The 14,676-nt window shown below is 40.8% G+C and overlaps 1 protein-coding gene across 2 annotated transcripts in view; it reads right to left on the bottom strand.

Annotated features, from left to right (window-relative positions):
* The window catches only part of cdan1 (codanin 1), a 183,580-nt gene that overhangs the window by 125,948 nt on the left and 42,956 nt on the right, over positions 1-14,676 (bottom strand). For both annotated transcript variants that reach the window (XM_063054209.1, XM_063054219.1), the window contains exons 7-9: positions 13,574-13,694; positions 5,965-6,074; positions 2,200-2,289 (exon numbers count right to left, since the gene is read on the bottom strand). In XM_063054209.1, the coding sequence (XP_062910279.1) occupies positions 2,200-2,289; positions 5,965-6,074; positions 13,574-13,694 (321 nt within the window). The remainder of the gene's footprint in view (positions 1-2,199; positions 2,290-5,964; positions 6,075-13,573; positions 13,695-14,676) is intronic.

Raw genomic sequence — 14,676 nt, 5'->3', positions numbered from 1 at the left:
CTGAAGAATGCTTTTGTAACTGACTCTGTCAGTTCCTTGCTTTTTGTTATACAGTACTGTGCAAAAGTCTTAGGCACAAATGTAGAGCTAGAGTGCCCAAGACTTTTGCACAGTACTGCAGTAATTTTATGTATTGTATTGTACTGCTCCCGCAAAAAACAAATTTCCTGACATACAGTATGTGAGTGACGATAAACCAGATTCTGATATGGGTTTGCATTGTGGACTGAGGAGTGGGAAGGTGGCAGTGAGAGGGGAATCATGCTTGGGAAAAAGGGAAGGGAGGGGGCGTGAGGAAGCACCAGAGAGACATTCTGTAATGATCAATAAACCAGTTGTTTGGAATCAAATGACCTTGCCTAGTGTCTGCATACGCGCCCCCCCCCCCCACAACCCCTCCAGTCCTTCTCCACCACCTGTCCCACACCACACCAGCGGTACTCCATTTTCGCCATTCCCAACATCATTTGTTCCCACAAACTCGCTATACAAATATAGTAAGACTTTTACACAGTACTATTGTCACACCTCGCTATCAGGTGTGGGTAAGCATGCCCGACGAGGGTCACCAGTTGAAAAAAAACAGATGGTTAACCAGAATAGCTCCTTAGTACAAAGGGTTTTATATGGTGCCAGCTGAAAAAATGCAAAAGCTGCCCAAAAGTTGTGAAGAAAATATGTATTTACAAAAAAAAATGAAAACATGTACAAAAATTTACCAATATACAGAGGCTTTCTCCATGACACACTTTGTCTTTAATTTTCTGTCAAATTCAATCTCCACACCACTCGAGTAAAGTCAGACTGAGGGTTTAAACCTGCCTCTCCCTGGCCTGGAAGGACCAGGAAATTCTACTGTTGATCTGAGGGGAGGGTGGGGGAGGGGAGTGTTGGAAAGGGATAATCACATGACCAGACCATAATAATTATTTCAGATACAGATTTGGAACATTTTAAACAGGGAGCCTAACAACCTTCAGTTTTATTCCACAGCAAACACCTTAGTTTAATCCCATAGATCAGTGAGAATTAGCATTGCCAAACTGTTGTGTTGCAATTATACATGTTAATAATTACATTATTGGAAGCACAGTGATGATGAAACAAAATTTGGCTGTATGGTTGGCAGTGAGGAGTTCAGCTTAGATTGCAGGAGAAATAGTTTGCTTAATAAGTTAGACAAAAAAAAGAAAATGGAATCCGTTCCAGAGAACTAGGATAAGACATTTGAGAAGGATCAACAAAACACGGGAATACACAATAAATTGAAGGACATTAGGTGGTGTAGAAGAACCAATCAACAGTCAGTTAAGTAAACATTCGTGGATCCTTAAAAGTTGGGATCAAAAAGAAAATCTTTCTTCATAAACTGAGGGGCTGAATAAAAGATCAAGAATATTCTACCAGCATAAGTAAACCCAGTTAGGATTTAGATTGAGTATCATGTTTAGTACTAGGTCACAACGGTTGTGTAGAGGTTAACATAACAGTATTATAGCACCAATTCTGCCACTGTCTTTAAGGAGTTTGTACATCCTCCCCGTGACTGTGTTTCCTCCAGGTGCACCTGTTTCCTCCCACATTCCAAAAAGTAAAAGTTCGTAGATTAGTTGGTCACATTGTATAATCAGGCAGCGTGGACTCGTTGGGCCAGAAGGGCTTGTTACCATGATATATCTCTAAAATACAACTAACGATACAAAGATGTGACCTCACAAGGGAGGGCACAAGGGAAACTTATGAGAATGGTTCCAGGATTGGAAAATTGAATCTAAGAGGAAATATTGCAGAAGTTGGCATTAATTTCAATAGAACAAAGGAGTGCAGGCAGACACAATTGGGGTGTACAAAATGATAACAGACTGAGAAGGAGTAAACAGGAAGGACTGATTTCCTTTCACAGAAAGGTCAGAAACCATTAGATTTAAAGTAACTAATCAACTGGAATTTGAGGTGAGGAAAATTATTTTCCCCAGTGCATGGCAGACGTTTAAAACATATGTGTGAGAGGGTGGTGGAAGCAGAAACATAGATCAATACAACTTGGATGTGAACTTGAAGAGCTGTGACCTGTGGGTTCAAGAAACCAGCGTTCGAAGTAGGGATCAGACTGAGTGGCTCTCTTTAGACTGGCAAGAGCACGCTAAATCCATTAAACTTCTGCAGTATACATTTTCTCTAATTCTGGGATGGTGATACCTGATTCGAAGACCCATTGCTCTCTCAAACTCCCAACCAGGATTTGAGTGCTTATCTTCCCATTCACGCAGCAGCTCATAAAAGATGTCTCTGGAAGATAATCAATGAATGATGTTCTTCAATCTTAAAAAGTACCTTTTGCACATTCTTTGACAGAGAGTAAATTTGATCATCTACAGATAGATTTACATTAAGAAACACATTTCAAGATAATTACAAAGATTTAACTTTGTAAGACTAAGGGGACTGACAGTGCAGGATGGAGACTAAAACAATACTCAAAAATATATTATAGTAATTGATTATGGAATTCAAGAAAACCTACTTTAATCTAAGCAGAGCAGGACAGATGTTAAATTCACAATCATAAATTAGCAAACAGCACAAATGTATTTGGTGTGAATCTGATTACGGACACAAAGAGATAAATGAAAGTTCTGTTAAAAAAAAAGTAGTGGAAAGAGGTTCATATGGTGCATTTCAACCAACAAAAGCTATGAACTCCAAACGGGCCATTTCGATATCTTTCAGATTCCAAGTAATACTACTGAAGTTTAGTAATGCTCTACATTCAGGCACCGCATTTTTATAATGCATTCTTATAGAACCTTATGCATACTTTAAAAATGTGGTAATTTTTATTAAATATTAATTTATTATAAATAAATACATAATTGTTTTAAAAAATCTTTTAACGATACTTTTAATCATTTACTAAGGAAAGAAATGTGGCAAGCAAATGTCTCCAGCTCCAACTCATCGGACACAGATTTCAACTAAGATTCCACATTTCAGAATTCAGACCCACCCTGGTTCATTAAGTACAGAGTCACATGGGTACAGCAAAGAAATGGGTACTTTAGCCCACTAACCAACAAGCACCCCTTTTATAACACCAATCCTACTCTAGCACATTTTATTTACTCACATTCCCATCACCTCCACTACACCAACGTCTACATACACAAGCAACTTATAGCAGTCAAATAAGCCACCGACCTGAACAATTTTAGAATGCAGGGAGAAACCACACAGTCAAATAGAAAATGCGAAAATTCCTCACTGACACCACCTAAAATCAGGATTGAATCTGGGTCACTAGAGCTGTGAGGAGCTCCGGAAGCTGTACCACGCTGCCACTGTTCACACTGCACAGCTTGTTTCAAGGCACCCTTCACTTGACATTCTGAGATCACCTCACAGCCAGTCATCAGAACATGCATGCTTTGACCTCTCTCTGCAACATCGTACCATCTCAAAATTGCCTAGTCCACAGGCACACTTTACTTTCCATTGCTTTACATAGTCCACTAATGATATTTTCAGATGCCAAAATGTGCAAGCTCCAACAGCTCTCAAGTTCCAATACTGCGCCTTACCTTCCCATTCATTTTCGCCCACCTCGTCTCTCCCAGCTCCAGCTTCTGTCATAACTCCTATCATGCTTCAACCATCCCTTGTGATTAATCACTCTCTGATCCTAAATGACTGGCCCCCAACAGAGGCCTTCATGTCTAAATAAATTGAGCTCAACATGGCATTGACATCTTCCAACACTTCTTTGACCAGGATTCCTCAAAACTGACTCCAAGCCCTCCCCCACCCCATTTCCAAATTTCCCAATGCACCAACCCCTCCCTTTGCATATTGAAATACATTCAATGTTAACTTCCAACAGGACAATGATTGTCTTGACTTTTTCCACTCACAGCATTTTACTCCCTAAGAACCAAGCCTAACATTATCATCAAATCAACAGACAAGAGTTGTACTGCTGTGGTTTATTGAAGTGACCTCCATCTTAATGAGGCCATATATTAGTTCTCAGACAGGTCTTCATACTTTCTTCTGGACTGTAATCCCATCATAAAATTCCAGGCCACTGTCTCCCAGACCAACACAGGCCTCTCTTCCTCACACCATCATTCCACTGTAGCTCCCAGCCTTATCAACTCTTAGTCCTGCAGAACCCATTACTAAGCAGGACTGTCAAGGCAGATCCATCGTTTCATCTTATTCTTACCCATTGAAACTATTATTTTCCTACCCTGACCTTGATCCAGTTCCTTCTCACTTACTTCCATTACAACTCGGATGTCCTTCACAATGGCAGTTTCCAATTCCCTGGCCCCAACCAGCACATTCTCACCTTGGATGCACAATATCTACCCTTCCATCCCACAGTGAAGGATCTGAGCATACTCTGTTTGTTCCTCTCCATGAATACATTCATTCTCCTGGCTGAACTTAACCTCAACTCCTTTCACTTTCTCCACATCAAATGGGCCAAAGCTACTCAGGTCATTTTGTGGTACACTACTCAGGCCCACTCCCTCAACTCTTTTTGCAGCACATCATCAGTTGTCTAAGTGCTGCTACAAAATTCAAAAACATCATTCTTCTATCAATTTCCTCCCTGCTCTAACCTCACTGGGTTCACCTCTGACCCTTCCCCCGTCTATCTCAGAAGATAGGATAGCAACATGCATCCATTATAAGCCTGTAGACTCCCACATCTAGACTATATATTGTCCACCCTGTCTCCTGTGAGGACAACACTCCATTCTCCCAATTCCTTTTCTTCCTCAGTATTTGCTCCAATGATGAAACTTTACACCCAGGCGTCTCTGAAATGGCTTTCTTCTTGAAAAACCAAGGTTTCTCTTTTAGCATAGTGGACAAAGCCTTCGACCACATCTACTTCCTACATTTCTGTTCTCACACCCTTCACCTCCTAGCACCGTCCGTCACCAGGAAGAAGAATTCACAAGATTCTCACCTTCCATCCCATCAGTGTACACCTTCAACAGATCATCCTTCACAATGTCTGTCAGATTCCATCACCTTTTTCTACCTCCATTGATATTTTGAAGGGAATCTTTTCTTTGTGACTTCCTGGTCTGCTCTTCTATCCTTACCAAACATTCCCTGACCTATGACTCTTCCCTTTGCAAGTACAGATACAGTAATACCTTTCCTTTCACCTCTTCCCTTCCTACCAGGCAGGGACCCAAACAGCCTTTCCAGATGAAGAAATGATTCACTTGAACTTTCGTCTAGTGAATTTCATTTGGTCTTAACATTTTGTGGAGGACCTGTGTTCAGTCTGCAGGAATAATCATAAGCTTCAGCTGTTGCCTGATACTAGTTCTTCAACAAAAACGAGAGAAAATTTGCAGATGCTGGAAATCCTCCATTAATTCTCTATTCCTCTCTCTCTGACCTTTTGCAATATAACGGAGAGGCTCAAGCTTAAAGAAAAGGACATCATCTTCCAACTGGGCATACAGCTTTTGGACTCAAATTGAACTCCACATCACTAGAAAACTTGCTCTCTGTATCAGAACTGGCCATTTTTGCTATAATACATGCATCTGTGAGATTGGTTCAGAATTCTATCATCATAACCAAAACCCTGACCTAGTGCAATATCCCAGTCCTACAATTTCAACATGCTTTTGTTTATATTCTCACGCTCTATCCATATCCAATATTCTATCGATTGAATGATCTCTGCATTTATCATCCCCAAGACAACCAAGTCCTGACCTTCTCTGTGATAATTCCTTTGTCACATCCATTCCTCCCCCATCTCTCTGCAACTAAAAATTAACTTGCCAGTTCTGACAAATCTCAGACAGGAGTCATTAATTGTTTCTCCTTCCACGAACGTTGCCTGATGTTCTCAGTGTTATCAGCATCTTCTGCTTTGAAATCATGATCCGATGTTTACATTATATTTATACAAGAAAACAATCTCTGTACCTTTGCTTCTTAAAATTTTGAAAGGCCCTGTCACTGGTAAAATTAGATCGATTGTCAGTTTCAGGCTCAAATGGAACAGATGGTATGACTGAAGGTACCACAAGTGAAACCTAAAAACAAGAAGTAGCTAACATTAAAATGATATGATTATACTCAACTGAACATTGTCATATACAGGCATCTGAAATATAGACACAAATCATTAGGCAGTTTAATTGGCCGTAGCGTGAGATATAGTGACACTGAAGTAACGTGCTAGCTTTTTTAAACATTTATCACATGGCATTTTAACAAGTTTCTATGTGACTTCCATGTAGAAAAGTTTCTATGTTAAATCGCAGAGGCCCTCGTAAAGATATCTGCTGCACTCTTGGACAATGGCAAAGTTCCAGAAGACTGGAAGGTGGCCAATGTTGTCCCATTGTTCAAGAAAGGTAGCAAGGACAAGCGAGACCTACAGACCAGTTAGCATGACTTTAGTTGTAGGGAAGTTATTGGACAGATTTCTGAGGGACAAGATCTACAGTCAAAGCCTAATCAGGAATAATCAGCATTGATTTGTGCATGAGAGGTCATATAATACAAATCTTTTAGTTTTTCTAAAGGCAACTACGGCAATAGATGAAAGTAGGGCAGTGGATGCTGACTATCTAGACTTTAGTATACAAACAAGGTTCCACATGGCAGGCTGATATGAAAGGTCAGATCACATGGAATTCAGGGGGGGGCCTAGAGAAGTGGATTCAGAATTGGCTTGATAATAAATTTGAAGGTCGATTCACCTTGTGACTGGCAGTGTGCCCCAGGAATCAATGTTGGGACTTCTTATTCATTATTTATGTAAATAATTTGAATATGAATGTACACCTTGTAGATAGATCAATTACCAAGTTTGCTGACAATATTAATTTAGGGATTCTTGTTGATAGGAACCAGGTTACAATGAATTACAGATATCTTGATTAGATAGGGAGATGGGTGGATTTCAATTAGATAAGTGTGAGGCAACGTAACTTGGACAGTCAAACCAGAGTAGGACTGATAGTGTGACTGGCAGGACTCAAAGGGATCTGGGAGACCAAGTGCACAGCTCAGTGAAAGCTGCTGTGCAAGTAAACAAGGTGGTGAAGAAGGCATTTAGCATGCTGGCCTTCATTAGTCAGTATATCAAGTTTAGGATTACAGACACTATGTTGCTGTAACGCAAATCATTGATGAGGCCACACCTGCAGTACTGTGTACAGTTCTGGTCACCATGTTATAGGAAAGACATTGTCAATCTAGAGTGGGTGCAGAAGAAATTTATGTGGATGTTGCCTAGACTGGAGTGCCTGAGTTATAGGGAGAGGCTGGCCACATTGGATCTTTAATCCCTGGAGCATAGGAGAATGAAGGGTGACTTCAGAAGTTTACAGAATTCTCAGAGGTGTGGATAAGGTCAGCCTGCTCCTCAGAGTTGGGGGGGGGGGTTCCAAAACTAGATTGCACAAATGCAAGATAAGAGGGGAGAAATTTAAAAGAGATCTGACAGATAACTTCTTCACCGAGAGTAGAGTACCTGGAATGAACTGCCAGAGGAAGCAGTGGAGGGTACAAATATAACACTTAAGAGGCATTTGGACAGGTACATGGAAGGGAAGGGTTTGGAGGGTTATCTGCCAAATTCAGCAATTGGGATGGAGGATGCTGTGGTTGTCATGGACCAATTCCCCTAAAGGGCTGGATTACTCTTTGACTCTAGTTTCCAAAAAAATAACCAGAGGATTTCAGAATTGTGGAGAACTGTCAGAAGAGGAGTTACAACCAGCAATGAACAGCTCTGATCACAATGAATAGTGAGGCAAGCTTTGACAAGCCTGCATTCTTTAACAAACTTCTCCGCTATCCATAACTCACAATTTTTGTGTCATATGCAATACTAGAAGAGACAAGGAGGCTGAAAAGTCATAGTTAAGGAGATTGTTCGAGTTTCAGCTTCTTTCTATTTCGCTCTCTATCCACATTCCTAATTATACCTCTCTCTCCCTTCCAGCTGGGGCAGGCAGCACGTAGAATTATGTACTTTTGCAACAAGCCAGATTTCTTAAATAAAAAGGGCAACAATATAAAATCATTTGACAGTCCTTTTCATACCGTGAGGTATGTAGAATTGTGTACATTTGCAACAAGGTATATTTCTCATAGACTGCAGCAACACAAGTGGCCTGTTTCTGTGCTGCAGTGTTCTAAAATCTCCATAAATATGGATAGGTACATGGATGACAGGCTTACGGAGGACTATACTCCAGGTGCGGTGGATAGGACCAGGCAGATACAAAGTCAAAGTAAAATTTATTATGAGAGTACATACATGTCACAACATACAACCCTGAGTTTCTTTTTCTGTGGGCACACTTAGCAAATCTATGGAACAATAACTAAGCAGGAGCAATGAGCAACAAACTGTGCAAATGCAAATATACAGCTGCAAAAAAAAGTTTGTGAATCCTTTTCAATTACATGGTTTTCTGCATTAATTATTCATAAAATGTGGTACCATGTTCATCAAAGTCACAATAATAGACAAACACAATCTGCCTAAAATAATAACACACAAACAATTCTATTTCTTCTCGTCAATACTGAGTATATAATTTAAACAACCACAGTCTAGATTCAAAGAAGTAGGTGATCCTCGGGGTAACGCCTTCTACAAAGCTATTTGGAGTTAGGTGTTCCAATCAATGAGATGAGATTGGAGGTGTGGGTTGTAGAGGTGCACTATAAAAAAGTCATGTTACTGACAGAGCCTGCTCTTCTCAAGAAAGATCTGTTTATGAGCACCATGCCTCAATCAAAACAATTTGCAGAGGACCTTAGAATAATTTCAGAGGTTCCTAGATATTCATGAAGCTGGAAAAGGCTACAAAAGCATTTCTAATGACCTGAGTGTTCAACAATCCACAGTAAAAGAAATGATCTACAAATAGAGAAAATTCAGTACTGTTGCTATTCTCCCTGCAAAGATGACACCAAGAGCACAACATGCAATTTTGAAGGTGAAAAAGAACCCAAGGGTAACGGTAAAAGACTTGCAGAAATCTCTTGAGCTCCTTAAGTCTCTGTTCATGCGTCCACTACAAGAAAAACACTAAACAAGAATGGTGTGCATGGAAGGACACCACAGAGGAAATCACTGCTTTCCAAGAAAAAAACATTGCTGCATGTCTGAAGCTTGCAGAAGACTGCCTAAATGTTTCATAACACTTCTGGGACAATCCAGGACAAACACTTCTACAGACAGATGAGACAAAAGTTGAGCTTTTCAGCAGAAATGCACACAGCTATGTTTGAAGGAAAAAGGGCACTGCACATCAGCACCAAAACTTCATCCCAACTGTGAAGAATGGCAGAAGTAGCATCATGGTTTCAGGCTGTTTGGCTGTCTCAGGGCTTGGACAGCTAAAATTGCTGAGGGAACAACGAATTCAAAATTTTATCAAGACATTTCACAGGAGAATATTAGGGTATCATCACCTGAAGCTTAATAGAAGTTTGATGATACAACAAGACAATGATCCAAAACACAAGAGTAAATCAACAAAATGGTTTAAAAAGAAGAAAATTCATGTTTTCGAATGGCCAAGTCAGAGTCTAGAACTTAACCCAATAGAGTTGCTGTGGCATGACCTGAAGAGGGTTGTCCATGCAAGGTATCCCAGAAATATTGATGAACTGAAACATTTTTGTATGGAGGAATGGTCCAAAATTCCTCCTTGCCATTGGGCAAGTCTGATCTGCAACTACAGGAAATTGGTGGAGGTAATTGCTGCTAAAGGAGGTTTTTTCAGTTATTAAACATTAAATACAAGGGTTCACATACTTTTTCCAGCCTGGACTATGAATGATTAAACAATGTGTTCAATAACAACATGAGAAGTACAATTATTTGTGTGTTATTAGTTTAGGTAGATTTGTGTTTGTCTATTATTGTGACTTAGATGAAGATCAGACCATATTCTATGAGTAATTAAAGCAGAAAATCAAGTAATTGCAAAAGGTTCATTAGCTTTTTCTTGCAACTATAAATAAACAGCAGTAAATAATGAGCATGAAGTAACAAGATAAAGAGTCCTTAAAGTGAGACCATCATCTGTGGGAACGCCAGAAGTAGAATGAGTGTAGGTATCCCCTTTTGTTCAAGAACCTGATGGTTGAGGAGGAGTAACTGTTCTCGAACCTGGTGGTGTGAATCCTGAGGCACTTGTACCTTCTATCTAATGGCAGCAGTGAGAAAAGAGCATGGCCTGGGTGGTGGGGATCTGTGGTGATATATGCTGCTTTTCTACAGTAATGTTTCACGTAGATGTGCTCAGTGATTGGGAGGGTTTTACTCGTGATGTTCTGGGCCAAATCCACTACCTTTTGTAGAATTTTGCACCAAAGGCAGTAGTGTACCCATACCAGGCCATAATACAGTCAGTCAGCACAGTATCTGCCACACTTCTATAGAAGTCTGCCAAGGATTTTGATGACATGCCGAATCTCTGCGTACTCCTGAGGAAGTAGAGGCGCTGTCGTGATTTCTTTGCATTTATACTCATATGATGGGTCCAGGATAGGTCACCTGAGATAGTGACACCCAGGAATTTACTCACTCTTCCTTCAGTTGGTCCTGACGAAGGGTCTCGGCCTGAAACGTCGACTGCGCCTCTTCCTATAGATGCTGCTTGGCCTGCTGCGTTCACCAGCAACTTTGATGTATGTTCCCAGGAATTTAAAGTTACTTACCCCCTCCACTCCTGATCCTCCAATGAGTACTAGCTCATGGACCTCTGGTTTCCTTCTCCTTAAGTCTACAATCAGCTCTTGGTCTTGCTAACATTGAATGAAAGGTTATTACATCACTCAGACAATATTTCAATATCCCTCATGTATGCTGATTCATCACCACCTTTGATACAATCCACAACACCGGTGTCATCAGCAAATTTGTATGTGGTGTTAGAACTGTACTTAGCCACACATAGGTGTAAACTGAGTAGAGCAGGGGGCTAAGCATATATCCCTGTGGTGCTCCTTTGCTGATGGTGATTGTGGAGATGTTTTTGCCAATCCAAACTGACTGGGGTCTACATCTGAGGAAATCCAGGATTCAATTGCACCAGGGGGTATTGAGGCCCAAGTCTTAAAGTTTACTGATTAGCTTTGAGGGAATATTGGTGTTAAATGCTGAGCTGTAATCAATAAGGAGCAGCCTGATGTATGCAGCATTGCTATCCAGATGTTCCAGAGTTGTGTGAAGAGCTAATGAGATAGCATCTGCTGTGGACCTGTTGTTCCGTTGGGTGAATTGGAACGGATCCAAGTCGTCAGACAGGAGTTGATATGCTTCAATACCAGCCTCTCAAAACACTTCATCACTGTGGATGTATATGCCACTGGCTGATAGTCATTGAGACAGATTACCACACTCTTCTTGGGCACCAGTATGATTAAACTAACTTGAAGCAGGTGGGTACCACACACTACGAGAGCTAAAGATTGAAGATATCCATGAATACACAAGCCAGTTGGTCAGCACAGGTCTCAGTAATCAGCCAGGTACTCCATCCAGACTGGTTGCTTTCCTTAGATTCACCCTCTTGAAGGCAGCCTGCACGTCATTTTCAAATACTGAGACCAAAGGATCACCGGGAGACATCGCCTCCCTGTTCTGGTGATCAAAGCGAACATAAAAAGCATTGAGCTCTTCTGGAAGCAAAGCTCTGCTGTCCCCTATATTGCAAGATTTAAATTTGTAGGGATTATGAATTAAACCCTGCCACAGCTGTCAATCCCTTACTCACTCTTCCTTCAGTTAGTCCTGACGAAGGGTCTTGGCCTGAAACGTCGACTGCACCTCTTCCTATAGATGCTGCTTGGCCTGCTGCGTTCACCAGCAACTTTGATGTATGTTGCTTGAATTTCCAGCATCTGCAGAATTCCTGTTGTTCACAGCTGTCAAGCATCCCTCGTCGATTCCAGCCTAATTTGGAATCTCCACTTCACCTGTGAGATAGCTTTCCAGAGATCATACCTGCATCTCTTGTCACGTTCTCGATCTCTAGACTTGAATGCCTACATCCAAAACACTTCCACACCTTAATTTATTTGGGTCTTCTTTTTCTAATGCTCTGACCATTATTAATATAGCCACTCCTCCATCTTAACTTTGTGTCCTTCCTTAATGTCACGAACCCTTCAATATTCAGTGCTAATAAGTAACTGTACAAGACTTGCCCAGTCACTATGAAATCTACTCTGCAGTCAAATCACATTTATTTCTAGTGATGCTCCCAATTCATCTGTTTTGCTTTGAATGTTTTGTAAAGTTAGGAACATTTAGTTTCACCCTTTAATTACTTTTGTAACCTTCAGCCTTGTCCAGCAATTTACTCTTAGGCTACTACCTCTTTCTTTCTGTCACAGTGGATTTGATGTTTCCCATATTGATACCTTTCTCTCTGACCTTGTTTCTACTCTTTGCTTTACCATATCTTCACAACTCTGGTACCTTGCTTCTAATATTTAACTAACTGAAGATGAAGTCCTACAGATATAACCTAGCCAGGAAAAAATAGTAAACTCTATTTAGGGTGTACAGATAGTTTATAGTTGGTATGAATGGCCATTCAGCAATGGCCGATTGGCAGCAACTTACATTTTCCAACCTTCACTTCTTCCTACTGAAGTTTCACTTGGAAGGTATGTAAGGGGGTTTCTTTTTTTATGTCACTGCGTAGTCTAATTAAAATGGCTTCTTTGTTATGTTATAACTGAAAGGGCTTCTTTGTTACATTAACTGCTGAGAAAGCCCTTCCGCTAGCAGTTTGCTTTGGATTATCTATTGATAAGAGGACGAATGAACCAATTGGGATAGTTGTTATGCTTTGGTGTGTCTGTAAGATATTGTATGCGCGGGGTTTTGGGGCAGAAGGCGGGAGAGAGAGACAGAGGATGGAACAGGTGCTGTGAGTCCACTAACTAAGTGCTGTAAGTTCAGCGAGGAGAGGAGACAGAGACGGACTTGTGTGGAGCGTCTGGTCGACCACCGTTGTTGGTCCCAGGCGGCCGGTCGAGGTGATCTGAGGGGTCGCAGAGTGAAGAAGAAGGGTCCTGAGCTCCAACTGTTTGTGCACGAAGAGATTGAACTTTGATAAGTGTGGCGCCTTTTACTTTCCTTTAATATTTTATTCTCTATTAATTATATAGTTCCAGTAATATCTATAAACTGTAAATCATTTAATCATATCTGGTGTATTGTCTGTTATTTGGGCAGGGTGGGGAACATCACACAGCATCCACACAAACTAATTACCCAGTTTGGCGGGGCCGAGGGCTGTTTCCCTAGACGACAGCAAGCCGAGTGACCCTGAGGCTGGCCAGGGGGGCTACAGGTACAAGGTTAACACTTAATCCAAATACTGGGAAGCAGGAAATAAGAATTAATAAGTAATAGTATGGTACATGTCCAGTCACTATGAAATCTACTCATGGGAAAATTTAAACAAGCAGCCAGTTAAATTAATGAATTCAGGTTACCATAAGATAACAAGACAAAGATAAAGATCTGGCTGAATTATCTTACCTGGGCAGTACAAGCCTCATGGGCACAGTTCAGCTGGTCACGTAATGTAGCAGAGAACATGCCAATTCGGTCATTCTCACCAAGGAGCCTTATGGTACCTTTATCTAAGTAGGAAATCATCCTACCAAAAGTAAAATAATAATTAATTAGTTCAAGGTGCATAGTTATTATTGTATCCATTTTACAGGTTTTTCTTAAAACATCCTTAATATTTATACCACAGATCACAGCCACCAATCATTCTTCACTATGCATGAAATTACTCTCAACAGCTAAATAAGCAGACTATCCAATTGTGGATTCCATCACCACAAGCTCTAACTTGCTCTTCATCAATATCAGCACATGTAACCATGTTTATATGTGTAATGCCCTGGTTCATATTTTTGCTGTTATGTTGTATTTCATTTAGCAGTTCTGTAAGAGCAGTTTGTTCTGTTTTCAGTTTGTTTGGGTTATTGTTGATGATAAGGGCTGAGGAGGAATGAGTGCGATCTATCCAATTAGGGTGGGAGAGCTGAGGGGAGATTTCTCTGGTGAGGAACACTAAGGTTGGCCTTGGGGTTTTTTTTTGGTTCAGTGGGACATGAAGAGAGAAGACGCTGGGGAGAACCAGTCATAGGATATGACCCGGTGGGAGATCCGTTTGTTCGAGATGGATTGCGAGCGACGATCGGAAGGTGGTGTGTGCTTTCACATTGACTGAGAGACCAGCGCGTGAGTGACAGAGAAGTTCAAGATGAGGTCCAACTTGTGCACATTTGACTGTTCAATTAACATGGGCCCTTTTCTTTTTGTTTTTCTTTACTAACCCTTTAGTTAAGATTCATAAATATAATTCCTTTAATCATATGTTAATGTACTGTCTGTTATTTCTGGCACTAATTTGTAACAGGGTAGCAAATTACACAGATCCACACAAACGGTGGTTTAGAGCAGGAGCGCCATCTCAGTCTCATAAGTTTAGTGGGAGCGGAGAGTGCTTTCCCTAGATTTACGCAGCCAAGGAAACCAGGGGTTTCATGTTAGCAATATGACCAGGAAATCTAGCTGTTCTCAGTTTATACTTCCTCTAGCTATAAATCTGCACCCCCTAGCTTCAC

Source organism: Mobula hypostoma, chromosome 1, assembly GCF_963921235.1.
Source record: "Mobula hypostoma chromosome 1, sMobHyp1.1, whole genome shotgun sequence".
Taxonomy (NCBI): Eukaryota; Metazoa; Chordata; class Chondrichthyes; order Myliobatiformes; family Myliobatidae; genus Mobula; species Mobula hypostoma.
The sequence above is the reverse complement of the archived record's forward strand: the minus strand, read 5'-3'. Positions and strand labels throughout refer to the sequence as shown.